Below are 18,544 nucleotides of genomic sequence, written 5' to 3'. Positions count from 1 at the left end.
TCTACAACTTGATGTTGACCTACAGCCAATCCAAATCCAAACAGGCCAACTTCACCAAATGCATGTGGGGTTGTTCACTTTGCTGATGGCAAATCAGTGATTTACATCTGTGCCCCTAAATCTGGGTCAAACTGGAGAGGGTGTGGAGAGACACGATAACCCGCTGTGACTGAGACGTAGCACAGATAAAATATCTCCACATAACCCCAGCGTGATGGAAAACCTTCTTCTATGCATAGAGAAAATCAGTACACCCACACTCATCTGCATAGCTGCTGTCTCTGCGCTGCTATTGAAAGAGATACACAAAACCTCTGCCCAGTGTAGGTTAACCTAAACGCAGGCTGTGGAAGGCTGTGGCTGTGGAATTTCCATATAAAACGACACTTAATGACATTTCGTCACAGGTACATGTGATGATTCTGGTTGATTGTAAGCTTTACAGTAGTAAGGCTGCATTCTTGATTTCTGATCATGGAAATGTTCTTTTCGTTTCGCTTGTAGCTCCCTGTGATTGACTCTGAGTTTGCTGTGACTGCTCGAGCAGAAAAGCCTCACTATCTGAAAGCATGATTTGTGATATCTTAGTCCCAGACTAATGAACTACTTGCAGAAATGAGACGTGCAGTTCTCCTCTGCTCGTCCAGTAAGATTGATCTTTCTGGTAAAGTTGGTGAGATCTGGTTTTAAAACGCTAAACTTTTAAAAAACAAGTTGAACTTTGAAAAATAATGAGACAATTTATTTTTGAAATCAGGATAAAGGATAAATTTAAATGTCATCATGCATCGCCAAAGTGGAAATTTAAACGAGCGCTGCATAGGTTGCATCTGTAAATTAATTAAAGTCAGCACAGTGCTGCTCACTAGTGTAGGGTTGGGCAATATGTAAAAATTTTCCAACCAGAAATCGTCAGTCCAACAATCACAGAGCGATATATTCGTGGATGCGCAGACTTTTTGATGGGCAGAGCAATGTAATCATGCACGGACTGATTTGCGTGTTTACAACACAGAAGTCCAAACACGGACGAACTAATTCCCCCCCCCACAAAAAAAAAGAGGCTGTCAGCGTTAACGCGGCTTAACCGTGGTCATCACAATTAACGCGGTTAAAATTTTTAACGCGCTCAAACCATCTGGAGCGCAGAATGAACAAACTTTGGACAAACTGCCCGAAAAACGTTGACAGAGACGTTTCAAGGACTCAGTCTGCACCCCAGATGGGTTAATTGTAAATCGCGTTAACAATTAATCCATGTTAGTATGTCATCGGTTCAGTGATGACGGCACGTTAACGCTGACAGCACTAAAGAATATAAAGTCGCCAATTTGGGATTTCTTTGGCTTTAAACCAGATGAAAGAGGTAAACCTAAGGATGCAACCAAAGCGGTGTGCCACTTGTGCACACGCAGATTTTGTTTTTGCTTTACATTACAATTTATAATTCAACAAAAAATATTTCATCCTTTAAAAATAGGTTACATAATGCATACTTGAAGAAGTGAGCTCTGCAGCTTATCTTCCACACATAGAATAAGGGTTGTTTTTGTTCTTTTAATTGTTTAATTTTGAGATTTTGACAGCAGAATTACTTAAAACTTTTCAAGTGAATGTTTTACTTTTTGTAAATCAGAGTGGGGAAGCATATTCTGGGCATGGTGGGTGGATATCATGGTGAGCTGGTGCTTAGCTAAGCCCAGATGACATCCACCAGGGACAAAGGAGGGTGGTGGTACCCCACTCTGTGCCCACCTGCCTACCTGGCCCTCCTCAACTTTTTGGCACTGTAAAAAAACAGCTCCAAGTCCTCCCTGTGTTCCAGCTGCCTCCGCCAAATCCAGCGCCAGGTCATCCCTCACCAGGCACAGCCAGGGAGGAGGCAGCACTGGCACGGACGCATGGAGGCTTGGAAGGCAGGGGAGTGAGAGAGGATGAGGACAGAGTAGTATGATGCTGAAGGTGAACAGGGGAAAAAAAAAAAAAGAGCTGCTCATATATATTGACCAAAATGTATTTTTCAGCTCTTTAAAACGTTGAGCCAATAAAGTCTTAATAATAAGACTGTTTTAAATAAATACAGGGTGGCTGTTAATGTTAATTATAAGAGGCTATTGACCTATTATGGCAGACTTTTCTAGCATGTTGAGAAATCCCAGTTTAAGCCTAATTGCTAAACTATGATGCCCAACTTCCTGATGCACATTTTTTTTAATCAGAATTCGGAGATCACTTTGCTTTTTTATTTTAATGAAGTCTTAATATATGCCACAGTATTACCCCATCTTCTTAACACACAGCATCCTGCAGAGACTCCTGAATGCTCAGCTGACCTGCCAGTGCCACTAGCTATAAACTGGACAGCACAGGTAAGTGAATATACACAGCTGCACACACTGTCTGTCAAAAGAGGTTTTACTTCTGTTCAGTGAATGTCAAATGCTTCTAGGTTGCTATATGTCACACTTTCGACCTTTGTTTCAGAAACATATCATCTAAAAGATTTAACTCACAACAAATATCTGACACATCAAAAAAAACAACAACCTCCCAATATTTTAAATGTATGAAGTCAGTGAAAGCTCACTTAAAAAGCAATACCACAAGAATTCATACTGACATCAGATTAAACCTTAAAATGCTAGTTTGAGGGTCAAATATTAAAGTTTGTTTTAAAATAAAAACCCATCTTAAATGAATTCTCAATACATTTCACACATTCTAACATTCTCGTGATTTCAGGCAAGATGAACTAGGATTAAATCTCTGCTAAGGATACACCATAATGCATTAAAAATGTTTGGTTAAACTTCAGGGTGTAATGTTTTTTGTTTTTTGTTTTAATTTCATGCTTTTTATTTAATTTTAGTATAATTTATCCACCCATTCTTACTTTGTGGCAAAAGATCTTGAAGTTTGCAGTTCATTATGACAGATTCTAAAATTACTGAAGATTTACATTCACAGTAAAAGATGGTGAAATCCCAGACTACTGCGCACCCACTACTGGATTAGAATAAACGTGCGGATGACACATCCCCAATTTTTTTTCATGTAAAAAATAATTCTAATAAAACCCAGGAACTGTGTAACGTCTGTAAATGTGCACAGATAAATTAAGCCAGTCAAACTCAATGTGCAAACACTAAGTAATATGCCCTATTTATTACACCAATGTACAACTAACTGTTAAAAATGAATATTAAAAAAACAACCAAGTGAACTTTCTTTGGATTTTGCTGCCCCCTCATTGTTATGCTTTCTAAAACTCAAGTGCAGTATTATTCGTGCATGAATCCATATAACAGTCACATTTAGTTTTACGATAGTAAGGTTTCGCTGACAGTGGACTGAGCATGCACTTGTAGAAGTAGTGCTGGAACCGTGAACCAGGCATTAAAGCCTGTAATAAACATACAGTTACAGTATTTTAAAAACAGTTTTTCACAAGATGCAGTCCTGAGGAAAAACTAAGCACACCTTTACTGCTTTCATAGAAATTAAGAGGGTGAGTAGCAGCCAGGTGTTTCTAATCAATGCTCAATTAATTGATCATCAGCAAGTATTGGCCACCTTTATAGAAACAGAACTTTTGATACATTCGTGATCTTCCCAGGATTTACCTGAAAGTCACATCACGCAGTGGTCAGAGAAATTGTAAAAACAAAACTCGAGATAGACCTCAGACTCTGAGGCCTCATTTAACGTGTTAAAATTAATGACAGTACTGTTAGGGAAAAGTCAGAACAAGATTGGCTTGTTGGGAGGGTTGCCAAGAGAACTCTTTTCTAATTCTTTGTAAAATAAATTCTTTGTAAAAAAAAAAAACCCCCCAAAAACCCCCAAAACAAATAAACAAAAACCCTAAGCAACATTGCTTAGGGTTGCAAATTTGCATCTGAACAAAGTAGAGACCTCTGAAACAGTGGTCTCTGGACATTGGAAGACATTAAAGAGGAGATGTTTGTTCATAATGCACAGCGCCATGTTTGTGCTCATATGCTGTTTGGTTTTGGTAGTGGTTGAGTAGTTGATGATTTGGGTTCATTTTGCAGCCACTGCACCTGAGCACCTTCTCATTTTTGAGTAAATTATGAACTGTATATCTCTAAGGATTTTAGATTCAAATGTGTGACTGACAGCTAAAGTTTGGCTAAGATTCAGTCATGCAACAGGGAAATGATCCCAAACACAGCAGTACATCTACAACAGAATGGCTGAAGAAGGAAAGTATCAAGCTGTTGCAATGATTTTGCAATGGTCAAAGTCCAGACTTACACTCAACTTATCTTAAAGGAGTCGTGCATTCATATCCACAAACCTCCATGAACTGAAGAAATGCGGTAAGCATAAGTAGGACAAAATTCTTTTACAGCAATGTGAGAGGTTGATAAAGTCATACAGAAAATGTTAATGCTGCTTTACCCTGTCGAGGATACTTGGGTGCATGGGAGTTTGTCCAAGCAGTCTACATGTGTTTGGTGTACAACCATTGCAAGAGCTTGGGCCACATAGCCACAATAAGTTGGACTCGTTCCTGGTGGGTGTTAGACTCCACCAGGGCTCCCCTTTGTCACCGATTCTGTTGATAATTTTTATGGAAGCGAAGCTCTTGATTTACCGGTTGATGTATGTGGAAATGAGCTTTCTCCAAAGGGTGGCAGACCTCTCCCTTAGAGATGGGGTGAGGAAGTTGGGCCATCCGAGAGGGGCTCAGGATAGACATCAAAAGGAGCCAGTTGAGGTGGTTCCGGCATGTAACAAGGATGCCCCCTGGGCGCGGTATTCTGGGCATTTCACACTGGGAGAAGGGCCCTGGAGCAAACCCAGGACACGTGTGAGAGATTATATCTCTTGGCTGGCCTGGGAATGCCTTGGTGCCCCCCTGGATAAACTGGAGGAGGTGGCCGTTGAGAAGGAGGTTTGGGCTTCTGTTCTTAGGCTGCTGTCCCCACGACCCGCCCCAGAAAAAATGGATGGATTGATGAATCGATATTGGTATTAAATTGGTTCTATAAGCTATTGAATTATGTGGTCTACTTAGTTTTTTACAGGGATTCATAGAGTCCTGTGAATAACTTATGTGACTGTGTAATGTCACAAGAATCGGGCTTTTACATGGCGTGTGTGTGTGTGTGTGTGTGTGTGTGTGTGTGTGTGTCAGTGTTTTTGTAATTGATATTTCAGAAATTCTTTATTGTTGTCAGAGTTTTGTACTGTAATGTATTGAGGCTCTCGGAGACTCAAACTCTGATTAAGGACTACACTGATCCACTTGACTCATCTTCGGCTGCATATTGCATAATTTGACAAAACACATCTCCACCTGCTCTATTAAGACATTTTCTTTCAGCCCCTCAAATTTAGTCCACTATAATTGGCATAAAAGTGCTTTGATGTAAAACCAGCTGTGGACTCTTTGTATTTCTTTGGCTCCTCATTATTGTTGTTTGCCGTCTTTCTTCTTTCACTCTGGTGCTGCTTTTTATCTCCGTCACTGCCTCGGAGTCGGATGTTGCTCATTCTCTCCCTCTCTTTCTCTCTCTCTCTCACACACACACACACACACACACACACACACACACACACACACACACACACACACACACACACACACACACACACACACACACACACGTTTTGATTTATTTATTTATTTTTACGCAAACAGTCACTTAATCCATCGTTAAAAAAAATACGGTGGCACTCTGTATCTCGACATTGCACGTCCTTTGTGCCAATTTGATGTGCACTTTTGTAAAGACCAGTTTGACTTTTAGACCTCAGGAGTGAGGATGTTTGGAGAGTGACAAAAAAGGAGCTGTGAAATGCGTTATGTCAATCAGAGAGAGGAAACACCAGCGACAGAGAATGTGAGGAGAGAGATGCTAATGCATGGGCGTGTGTGTGTGTGTGTGTGTCTGTGTTGGCGAGCTGATACATGGCAGGCGTACAGTGAGGACCAGCTTAGAACAGCGCTACCGTATGGAGCCTGTCTGCCTGCTGGGCCGTTGATGGATCTCTCCCACACTGCAACATGAAGTGTGTGTATATGCTTGTGTATGTGCGCTTGCATCTGTGGCAAGTGTGTTTTTGTCTGATGTGTGAAGGGTGTGTGTGGTGGGGGGAAGGGCTTGTCTGTCGGCAGTCCTGACATGTTCATTTGAATGAGTAATTATTGCCTGCTCTGTTGCAGGGCCAAGACGTGCCACTCTGTGCATTTGTGTGGAACCTTGGTGTGTATGCAGTTTTTGTGTGCTTGAAGGCTATACAATGGTGTGTGTGTGTGTGTGTGTGTGTGTGTGTGTGTGTGTGTGTGTGTGTGTGTGTGTTTTTTTCTTTTGTTTTTTTCTTTTCTTTTTCTAACGACCAAAAAGTACAAGCATGAGAGATGATGGAAGTTCTGTGTGTGACTGGCTAAGCAGTGGACCCAAAAAGCCCCTCCTGAATACACATCCTTGCATGAAAATACAAACTTGCTGTTAAATGTTGGTGATTGCCTTTTGTATAATAAATTGAAAAGTTGCAGTCCTAGTTGGTTCAGACCATGTACTCTATAGGCACCTTGGCATTACCCATTAGTTCTGAACTAATTTTCATATATCTCTATATCTCTAATACTTACAATGACTAAAATTTAGTAAACTGACTCATTGTTTATTCACTATGACCTGGAAGAAGTGACCCAATGAATAAACTCATCACTAAAGTGTTTACAGAGGTCAAGTTCAACCTCGTCACTTCTATGGGACAGAAGTCTTTTTGAAACCACAGGTATGTAGGTTTATTACTTGCATATAGGGCTGCTCAATTAATCGAATTTTAATCACGATTACGATCTGGGCTTTCAACGATCATTAAAAATGACTGAGCCGATTATTAGCCCCTCCCTCATTTATCCGCGACACCTTAAAGGCCAGTCCGTGAAAATATTGTCGGGCATAAACTGGTCCGTGGCGCAAAAAAGGTTGGAGACCGCTGATTAAGAGGACCCGAGGGAAGCTCGGAAAGCTTGTTGTTTAGTTTTTTCTGCAGTATATAAAAATTGGTGTATCTCCAAAATAAAACTATGAAGACACGCAAAATAAATTTCCTGTTGTTGTAAACTATTTTTTGCAACTTTTTTGTATTTAAAGTTTTGAGGGATAAGCCTCTTAAATTTCTCCAAGTAGAAATATATGTAAAAAAAAAAAAACGATTTTCAATTTTTTTGTAGTTTATTGCACTTTTTTGCAATTAATGTAGTTACTATGGACTTAATGCATACATATTATTAAAATATGGGCTATAACAGTTGTATAGCAACTTGAAATGCTCCCACAAATGGCACTACAACATGTAAAAAAATTATATAAGCTCTGGCGGACTTGGTTCTATAGTAGGTCTTAAAGGGTTAAATAAATATCGTCAAATAATCGAGATTTCAATTTCAGTGAAAATAATCGTGATTATCATTTTTGCCATAATCGAGCAGCCCTACTTGCATACCTAACCTACATCCTTTTTTAAATATATGTATATTGTCTGTGTGTTTTGGCTGCTGCCATGTTGGCTCTTTGGAGCCAGAAGTAACTGTATTTGGTCAGATTTGTGGATTGCTAAGTTATCACGTAATGACAGCAGGTATGTACGGTTATGTTCAGTGACTCAAATTACCAACGGGAGAGCTGTCTGCTATAGCCTGTCTGCTTATATCTGTAAAAGCAGTACTACCTTACCTATACAAAGCACAGCCTTGGGAAAAGGAGGTAAAATAGTTGACAAAGTTATTGGGGTGATGTGGATGCTGTACTGGATACGTCTATGTTCTTATACTCACCTTTGGTCACAAGCTTAGTGATAGGGTGAGGACTTCATTGTAGATCATAGGTGTCAAACTGTGGCCCATTACATGTGGTCCGCGAAGCCATACCAAATTACTATTAGAGCTGGCCTACTGGTAATATATATATATATATATATGGGGTGCAACGATACTCGTATCGAACGACCGTTCGATACAGTGCTTTCGGTTCGGTACGCATATGTATCGAACAACACAACATTTTTAATTTATTTTATCAACTTTTCTTCTGACGATGCTCAGTGGATCCCCCACCCTCATTCAGATCTGGACTTTGGAACTATTTTGGTCTTCATGTGACGTATGACCCTGAAGGTAGGCCCATGGACTAAAGTAAAACAGTATGTCGGATGTGCCACGCAATGCTCAATTTGTGGGAACTAGTGCGTTAGCGCAGTTAGCCTGTTAACATGTTGATGCCGTCCAGCCCCACGCACGGGGCGATCCGCGGTAACTCGTTAACGGAGATTTGCTGCGTTATGGCGTTAATGTCATTTTAACAAGATTAACGCTGACAGCACTAGTGGGAACATGAGTATCACTGCACATTTACACCGACATCATCCTAGTGCAAAGACAAGTGGAAGCAGACAAAAAAAACAAGCACATGATTCTCCTTATGGGGACCTGATCTGTTTAATGTGCTGTTGAATATAGCCCAGAAGAAGCGTATAGTATAGCTTTTATTTTGGAAAGAGACATTTCTCTGTAATAAACTCTCTTTTCCAAAGATGAGTGATTTCTCCATCAGATTTATTTATTTATTTATTTTATTTTGTTGTTTCAGCAACATTACATTTAAAAACTGTACTTTTGAGTTAAAATATATATTTATAATTTTAATAAATGACAAATTGAAAAGGCATGAACATTTTTTTTGTATTGAAAAAATATCGAACCGTGACACCAAAGTATCGAACCGAACCGTGAATTTTGTGTATCGTTGCATCACGATACACAAAAAAAAAAAAAAATTATATAAGCTTTTTTTTTTTTTTTTTTTCAGTAAATATTAACGTTAGCCCTTGACTTTGTTCCAGTTTTGAATTTTGGCCCACTATGTATTTGAGTTTGACACCCCTGTTCTAGATGGACAGTCAATCTTACTTGCTTGCCTCGTCTGTGAGTGGTCATACTCCTTTCGTTTATCTATGAAGTTGTAAAATCTGAAGATCACATGTAAATAACATTACATATAATGAGCGATTTTAAAATAATAATAATAATAATAATAATTTGTCCATTGTTCCATAGAAGAAAATGTTCATGCTGGCAACATGCTCACATCCATTCTCAGTAAAATGTCACGTTGACGGCATCCTTTTGCAATTCTATAAAATTACAGAGTGAAAGAAATTACAATAGTGAACAAATAAAAGAAATTGTAAAAAGGGGGTTAAAGACAGTAAAATTTAACAGCATCCAAGTAAAGAGAAGTGAATAATTTCAACCTGGCTGCTTTTAGGAGTCAAATTGAGGTCAGTCATAAATAGATAAAGAGGACTGATTGAGATGGCCAAAGAGCAAATCTCAGCTCAGACTCACTCTCTTTTATACTTTCCTACAGTTTGCCACTCTTACGCGTGTTCTCTTCTCAGATGCAGCAGGAATTCAATTACCAGCTCTTCTTCCTTTTTTTTTTTTTTTCTTTTTTTTCTCCTTCTGAACTGGGTCTAGCGCAGTTATCCTGAGCTGTAACCGTAATCATACCACTGGCATTAATTGGGCTGTAATTGCTGAGGCTCTCGGCACCTGGACGATGCTTAATTGTGTGCACTGTGCTGGCACAATGACCCATAATTTTTGGTTCATTTTTTCCTCTAATTTTTTCCTTCTCATTCCATCTGTATTGCTCTCCCACACCTCTATCAGCCTCCCTTTCTCTTCTGTGTGTGTGTGTGTAACCATGTGTGTGCACCTCAAGTTTATACAGTCTTCACTCACTGTCCATTTGCTGTCTACACTTTGAGTTCACTTTAATTTTCAAATGAAACATGGCAGCAAATGTCTTCTGTGCATTTGCTTTGGCATTAAAAACATTATATGTAATTATTAACCTTTTGAAATGGCATATTAAAAACCTGCCCTGTGTCACTGACTTTGAAAACCAAACAATTTGTCCAATAAGAACTCTGTGTTAACTGTTTACAGGTACCTGCTTACAGACATAACCAGAATACTTACAGTGGGGCAAAAAAGTATTTAGTCAGCCACCAATTGTGCAAGTTCCCCCACCTAAAATGATGACAGAGGTCAGTAATTTGCACCAGAGGTACACTTCAACTGTGAGAGACAGAATGTGAAAAAAAAAATCCATGAATCCACATGGTAGGATTTGTAAAGAATTTATTCGTAAATCAGGGTGGAAAATAAGTATTTGGTCAATAACAAAAATACAACTCAATACTTTGTAACATAACCTTTGTTGGCAATAACAGAGGTCAAACGTTTACTATAGGTCTTTACCAGGTTTGCACACACAGTAGCTGGTATTTTGGCCCATTCCTCCATGTAGATCTTCTCGAGAGCAGTGATGTTTTGGGGCTGTCGCCGAGCAACACGGACTTTCAACTCCCGCCACAGATTTTCTATGGGGTTGAGGTCTGGAGACTGGCTAGGCCACTCCAGGACTTTCAAATGCTTCTTACGGAGCCACTCCTTTGTTGCCCGGGCAGGTGTGTTTTGGATCATTGTCATGTTGGAAGACCCAGCCTCGTTTCATCTTCAAAGTTCTCACTGATGGAAGGAGGTTTTGGCTCAAAATCTCACGATACATTCATTCTGTCCTTAACACGGATCAGTCGTCCTGTCCCCTTGGCAGAAAAACAGCCCCATAGCATGATGTTTCCACCCCCATGCTTCACAGTAGGTATGGTGTTCTTGGGATGCAACTCAGTATTCTTCTTCCTCCAAACACGACGAATTGAGTTTATACCAAAAAGTTCTACTTTGGTTTCATCTGACCACATGACAGTCTCCCAATCCTCTGCTGTATCATCCATGTGCTCTCTGGCAAACTTCAGACGGGCCTGGACATGCACTGGCTTCAGCAGCGGTACACGTCTGGCACTGCGGGATTTGATTCCCTGCCGTTGTAGTGTGTTACTGATGGTGACCTTTGTTACTTTGGTCCCAGCTCTCTGCAGGTCATTCACCAGGTCCCCCCGTGTGGTTCTGGGATCTTTGCTCACCGTTCTCATGATCATTTTGACCCCACGGGATGAGATCTTGCGTGGAGCCCCAGATCGAGGGAGATTATCAGTGGTCTTGTATGTCTTCCATTTTCTGATGATTGTTGCCACAGTTGATTTTTTCACACCAAGCTGCTTGCCTATTGTAGATTCACTCTTCCCAGTCTGGTGCAGGTCTACAATACTTTTCCTGGTGTCCTTCGAAAGCTCTTTGGTCTTGGCCATGGTGGAGTTTGGAGTCTGACTGTTTGAGGCTGTGGACAGGTGTCTTTTATACAGATGATGAGTTCAAACAGGTGCCATTCATACAGGTAACGAGTGGGGGACAGAAAAGCTTCTTACAGAAGACGTTACAGGTCTGTGAGAGCCAGAGATTTTCCTTGTTTGAGGTGACCAAATACTTATTTTCCACCCTAATTTACGAATAAATTCTTTACAAATCCTACCATGTGAATTCATGGATTTTTTTTTCACATTCTGTCTCTCACAGTTGAAGTGTACCTCTGGTGCAAATTACTGACCTCTGTCATCATTTTAAGTGGGGGAACTTGCACAATCGGTGGCTGACTAAATACTTTTTTGCCCCACTGTAAACTGGTTATATCTTAACTGAATATTGTAAAATTGTTAGAACTGCCTAGGAGATTTTAAATGTTTTTTTCTGAGATTGATTTAAGCTCGGTCCCACTCATTTTTATTTTGAACATGTATTAGAAATGGCAGCTAGTTCCTATTTACCCCCACTAATATATCTCAAGCTCACTAATAAATCATTATAATCTTACAGATATGATAAAGATAGAAAAAAACTAGGACAGGAATGATGCACGAGCCGTGCTCCAGCCATGTGAAAAACTCCACTCCACCATTAGCTTGTAGAGCCACTTTAGCAGCAATAACCTAAAGAAATCATTTTCTAAGGCAGAGTCAGTGTCTCACATCATTGTTGAGGAATGTTGACCTGCTCCTCTTCATAGCATTGCTTCAGCTCATTGAGGTTTGCAGACATTCATTTATACACAGATCTCTTAAGGTCCCACCACGACATCTCTGGACTTTGACTGGGCCGTTGCAACATCGTGATTCTTTTCTTTACTCTTCAGCCATTCTGTTGTAAATGTGCTGCTGTGCTTGGGATCATTGTCTTGTTTCTTGACACGAGCTTTAGCGGCCTGACAGATGGCCTCACATTTGACTCTAGAATACTTATCTAGAATACCCAAATCATCCCCCTCCTGCCTGTGCTTGCGTGCTGTGTTAGGTTTTTGCCAAACATGGGGCTCTGCATTACAGTCACACATCTCCACCTTGGTCTCAGATGGGCTCACATTTGACTCTACATCTCTGCGATAGATGAATATCCAAATGCTGTTTTTCAGGGGTTTTTTTTTTTTTTTTTAATTACTCAGCATTTGTAATTTTGCTGGGATGACCTGGATGCTTCAGACCTGCAAACTGTCAAAAACCTCTGCTTCTACAGTGCTCATACTTCCTAAGTGCATTTGATTATCAGCACCTGGTTGCTAATAATCAAATGTAAGCAGTAAGGAGTGCTCATAGTTAGCAGGTCAGACTGGGACCTGTGATAATAGAAGCTAGTTGTATCAAACTAACTGCTCTTACAGCAGTATAATTCTTCTGGTCTGGTTTATTAGAGCACTCTGGAGCAGCTCCACAGCCAGTTCCTGCTGGTTTTGGAGTCCCTGTCAGAGTTCTGGGATGTTCTGGATGAGATTGATAGCAAGACCTGGATTCTGGAACCGGAAAAACCATGTCGCTCAGACACCATGAGGCGGATCGCCATTGGTACTGCTCCACACATCAGCAGATCTAGATGCCGCTTCACAGACCATAATACAACCAAATATTACAACCACCTAACTACCCACTGGTCGTTATAAGTGGATCTGTGTGTATCTGTGCAGGAAACAACGTCTCCATCAAAGTAGAGGTGGATCCCGGACACCCAAAGATGCTGCCAGAATGCTGCCTGCTAGGAGCAGAGCATGGTGGGTATGACCTGGGAGTCAAAGTGTGTTTGCAGGCAGCGCAAGAGCTCATCTGCAGTATTATAACCCCAAAACTAACTGACAATGATACAGCATGGGAAATACACAGTTATCAGGTGACATGCATGTGACAGTCACTAAGACGCCCACGTTCAAGCATTGCTTCTTGGACTTTAACTTAAATGAGTTCAATTAAAAAACAAAGTAGTAGTTTCATAAATGGGATCTTCCTAAGGCCTGTGCATCCTGCCTGTCTTCACACAATAACGTAGCAGCTGAGGATCAGATGAGGCACTAAAGTCTAAATTCTGTCGTTATTCAGATCAGATCAGTGAGAAGCTACGAGCTGTAAAAGAAAATAGCACCCTTTTTTTTTGCTCTCCAGACATCTCTGGTTGTGTTGACTGTTGTGCGTTGTTGTGTCAGAGGATCTGCTTCCAGAGTGGCACATCTTCATTCCCAGCGCAGCAACACCGGAGCCAGTCAGCAGGCGAGCTCGGGCTCCAGCTTTCTATTTAAGTCCCCGTCAATTGTCGGCCATTGTTTCTGTAAACCCAAGGTCACGCGACTCCTAGCCTGTTGCCTAGCAATGCAACTCAAAAGATATTAAACACACGCACACTTCAGCCACCAAGACGGGAGGCAGGCAGCGACCCTCAAATACAGGGGGTCGCATAGAAATATTGCTTTTTGCATGTAGGAATAACAAACAGCGAGAGTGATGAGCGCTGCACGGAGACAAAGCTCCCCTGTGGAACGGCACAAGCAACCATGGTTCATATCTAACAGCGGTGACGCCGCTGTCTGTGCTGATCTGGGCCTTTGTCCAATAAGAGATGTTGTTTGAGGATATGCAGAGTGCTTTTTTTTTTTTTTTTTAAAGGAAGTCTAATTTTCCAAGGCCTTATATACAGTGATAGTGCATCTGAAGCTGCTTGAAATGTGACTGCAGATCTAATTTAAGGCTGTTATTAGTATTCTGATTTCTATCCAATTCCACATGATTTCTTGTGTTTTGTTTCAGTGGTGACTCCGCTGAGGAATAAGCTAAACGCTAACATGCACTTGTGGTAAGGTTTTCTCAGTCACTGAGCTTTCACATGCTAATTCAGCAGAATCTCTTTGAGCAGAAATTGAGCTCTGAATGTCACACACTTTCTGAAGAATATGGTGGATGTCATAGTACATCACATTATAATGTGATGTACTATGATATGATTTTTGCATTACTGTCAACAAATCAAATGGGGAAAAAAGCAAACCCATCAATACTTGCACAACACTTGCTTATTATTTAACTATAAATAATAAGCAAGTGTTGTGGTTCCTATCAAAAACCGCTGTGAATGAAGAGCACATTCTGGACCTGCAGAGCATTCTCATCCACGTCTGCACCATCTATCTATCTTTCTTAGATTTAGCATCCTTTGGCTCATTATCTTTGACCTGCACAGAGAGCATTTTGAGCCACTCTCAGAGCAGTGAGCTGTTTTTAGATTAAAAGCTCAGAGGAACTCCCTGAATGGTACCTGCCCTTCACCAAACAGCACACAGGCCTGAGGTCTCGTCTACAAAAATATTAGATTATGTATTTGAACTTAGGCCCTCATGTCTGTTGTGGAAGTAGACACACAGCTGCAGACACCATGGAGTAGTTGTTCCAGCGTGAATATGTGACAAAACTGCATTCTGTGAAACTCCCAGATGAGAAAATTGCCCATAAGGTGTCTTTCACTACTGCCTCAATGGACCGACCACTTTTCCCACCTTCCAGGCTCTGGTTCCTGATTTCCTACCAGGTCATGTCGGTCCCCGGTATCCTGTGCTGTCACTGGCAGTCACTTCAGTCACCTCAAAGCTGAGAAAAGGTTATCTCAGGACCCACCTACTTCGTTTTGCCAACATTTTTGTCCTGTCTCACTCCCCCCAGTTCTTCTTGCTAAAAGGGAGTTTTTTTCTTCCCACTGTCACCATGTGCCCATGTTTTATACAAGCATGTGTACTACGAAAGGGTAAAACACAAGAACAACTCATCTGTGGTGTTTGCAGCTTTTCCACCGTGTCCATAACAAAGTGTCATCCGTGTTTTAATTGTTGGTTTTGGGCTTTTCTTTATTATTTGTGAGCATATCTGCCATTCAAACTCCAATTCTTTTTATCTTTACATCCAGGAGCATTATCAGTGTCTAAGTGGATCCCTGCACAGAGAGCAGAGAACCATTTGATTAACACTCAGGGGAAGAAGGGAAAAGTCATTTCCAAATGAAGCTGGGTACAGATTTAAATTTCACCCCAGGTTTTAACATTTGCCTCCCTGCATGACACACATCTCAGTAAATTCCCCTCCACTACTGTACAGTCTGAGGCAGCTCAAATGTTCCTGCTATTTTTTTTCTTACATTTTATATAGCAGTAGTGAAAGTCTCCTAATCATCCCCCAGTGTCTTTGCAGGCTCATTTGCATGTGGTTAATTAGTGTGTGAAGGAGCTGTCTGTGGTCTGCTGGCAGGAACCCGGACTCCAGCGTCTTGCACAACCTCCGGGATGTTTTGGAGATCGAATTCCCATCACCTGCCACCCACGAAAAATCTGTATGTCACATAGTTGCCCCATTTTCCATTTCAAACGTGTCCCTTCATCTGTGTGTGTGTGTGTGTGTGTGTGTGTGTGTGTGTGTGTGTGTGTTTACATCTCTGCATACATTCTCCTGTTTGAGCTCAGAGTTCTAAGGGGGCGGACATACACTGCTGCTTATTTTCCCGTTTCTTTCCGCATTTTTCTTTGTGTGTTTTGTTTTTCTTAGAGGTGGGCTCCGATTCTCCTTTAATTGGGTTGTTTACAGATAAGATCATTAGAATAACAAAGATGGCAGAATTCTCTGCACTATCAAACCGCTTTAATCACGAAAAACCATTTGTCTCTCTCTTTTTTTTTTTTTTCTTTTTTTTTTTTTAAAGCCCTCGTTTTTCTCCCCTCCCCTCTCTCCGGATGGGTTGAAAGGGTGTCGTGTTTATCCGCTGTCGCCGCGGTGATTAATGCCTCCGCTTCATTAACATTCAGAGGAGTGCAAAAAAGTTGAGTTGACCAGATGTTGATTTTTGTTTTTTTTTCTTTCCTCTGACATCGTCTCTTTTAATGGATAGCTGCAGGAAAAAACCCCAAAGAAAACAGGAGTTACTCATTACACCAAAATGCAACGATGAGCAGGGAGAAAGGAGTTACGGGGTGACGTGTGGAGTGTGTGTGCTTTAGTGTGTGTGAGGACAGTTTGTGCCAACAAGCATGCTGCACATGCACATTCACTGCTCTCTGTCCGTGTAGAGTTTCAACCTTGAGTGTGGCATCTGCTATTCATATCGACTTGAAGCTGCCATCCCTGATCAGGTGTGTAATGACCCTCGCTGTGGGCAGCCCTTCCACCAGACTTGTCTCTATGAGGTATGAACACACACACACACACACACACACACACACACACACACACACACACACACACACACACACACACACAGAATTTGAGGTTTACAGCAGGGTTTCTTCCATTTTTAGATTGAACAATGAGATCAGACAGATGTGTTCACATCAGCTTTTTATAACAGATGAGAGGGGAAAAAATGCAAGCTGCATATAATGGCTCATCATTGGCCTTACATTAAAACTGGATATTAACTCAGTAAGTCTCAATGAAATATGTGTATGAACTATTTGACACGTTTGATGCAAGTTAATATGAAGGATTCAATAATGTTGTAGGCAACACAAAACCGAAAGCTTTTGAAACACGTCGGACTTCAGTGGATCTGTATACATGTTATGTTTTAGGAACAAAAGAATGCAATATCATTTGATGGAAATGCAAATTATTAACTTACAGAAGGCTGAATTCGGAGGCATCCTGAAAATCACAGTGAACAAAAAATTAATACAGCAAGGTAGTCCATTTTGTAGCAGGTCCACACTAATGGTGCAACTGCCGATTCTGGTATTCTATGGCAAATGCAAATGTCATAGAATACCAGAATTGGGCTCCACTGGGGCACAGGGCCCACTGGAGGACGTCAGCTGTAAGATGACCCTCATGAAGTCTGTTTCTGTATTTGTGGCATGCAAGCAGATACCAGTCCTGCTGATGAGTTAAGGGCCTTCTACACCCCTGTCTGCCCTCTGCTACTCAGATGACCAGATCAATGTCCTGGAAGTTAAACAGAAATTTTTTTAAGGAGAATATAGACTATGTATATAAAGATTACAGATGGACCGATCCGATATTACGTATCGGTCTGATACTGACGTAAATTACTGGATCGGATATTGGAGGGAAATAAAAAATGTAATCCGATCCATTAAATATCAAAAAAGCACCTCAAAAAACTTGCGACATGGCGTAACTCGGCTCATAACCGTAGCACGTCGGAGCAAGCATTCCCACGTTAAGCTTAACAACAGATATATGGAGCGTCTGCCTCTTCTCTCTCTCTCTCCCTCTCCTGCTGCTACTTCAATCGTCAAACTGATCAATGATCAGCTGATCGGCTTTTCTGTCGCGAGTCCGTCTCTCTTGTTAGTTTATCGCCCACTTTGCACCAGAAAGAGGAAACCAGCGGCTGAACAACAGCAGCACGTTTAAGCTTGATAAGCTGTTGTTAGAATTTATTTAATCTTACTTTCTACACCAGGATCTTTTTCTACGTAGCTGACGGCTGGTAACTGTGCAGGGGCGGATCTAGCAAAGTTCAGCCAGGGGGGCCGATAGGGCATGAACAGGGAAAAGGGGGCACAAAGACATACTTTTCTTTCTTATTCTCATTTAAAATGTCCAGCTTTTAATAAATAATTATCCGAATCTTACACCCAAAGTTTTAATCTGATGTAAAATGTATAGCAGTCCATTACTGTATATAGTAACTATTAGGTCTAATATACCCCAGTAAGCTATAGTACTTTTTCCATCTGTGCAGTCTGCAATTCTGTTGAAGAAAGATGTTGAATCTATTTAATTACTCTTGAAAAATAATTGATTTCTGTGCATTTTTTCCCACACTGCATCAAATTAAAGTTGATTACAGCGATTAAGCATCACGAGATGGAGGGTGGGTGGTTCCCTATTTTTTTTTTTTTTTTGCTGGGAGTTTTAGAACCCTATTGGTTAGATTGCTTACTCTTTAAAATACCAGAATAGGGAGGATGGAGCAGGTTTAAGTTCTTTAGATTGATCAGTATTGCTGAACTATAAAATATTTTGGGTGCAGTGTATTTTTTGCATACAGGTATAACAGAATAGCTTTAGTGTTTTTTGGGGGTTTTTTTTTTACTTGAGTATGAACTTATACAAAAAGCAGCAAGATATTAAAAAAAACTGTTTTATTGATTAAAAAAACACTATATCGGATTCATATCGGTATCGGACATAGAGTGGTATCGTGCCATCTCTAATAAAGATGTCTGACATGACAACAGCCCAGATGTCAAGCCACAGTGATATGACTTATTACGGAAATGTT

At 40.8% G+C, this 18,544-nt stretch overlaps 1 protein-coding gene across 1 annotated transcript in view; it reads left to right on the top strand.

Moving 5' to 3' along the window:
- fancl (FA complementation group L) overlaps positions 1 to 18,544 on the top strand; it is a 40,900-nt gene that overhangs the window by 13,449 nt on the left and 8,907 nt on the right. Inside the window, exons 7-12 of the mRNA XM_040044638.1 lie at positions 2,301 to 2,369; positions 12,690 to 12,840; positions 12,960 to 13,043; positions 14,068 to 14,113; positions 15,553 to 15,634; positions 16,365 to 16,481. Coding sequence (XP_039900572.1) covers positions 2,301 to 2,369; positions 12,690 to 12,840; positions 12,960 to 13,043; positions 14,068 to 14,113; positions 15,553 to 15,634; positions 16,365 to 16,481 — 549 coding nt within the window. The remainder of the gene's footprint in view (positions 1 to 2,300; positions 2,370 to 12,689; positions 12,841 to 12,959; positions 13,044 to 14,067; positions 14,114 to 15,552; positions 15,635 to 16,364; positions 16,482 to 18,544) is intronic.

The sequence above is a fragment of the Simochromis diagramma genome, unplaced genomic scaffold, assembly GCF_900408965.1.
Source record: "Simochromis diagramma unplaced genomic scaffold, fSimDia1.1 OVJJ01000486.1, whole genome shotgun sequence".
Classification (NCBI taxonomy): Eukaryota; Metazoa; Chordata; class Actinopteri; order Cichliformes; family Cichlidae; genus Simochromis; species Simochromis diagramma.
This window is presented reverse-complemented; position numbering and strand designations above follow the sequence as displayed.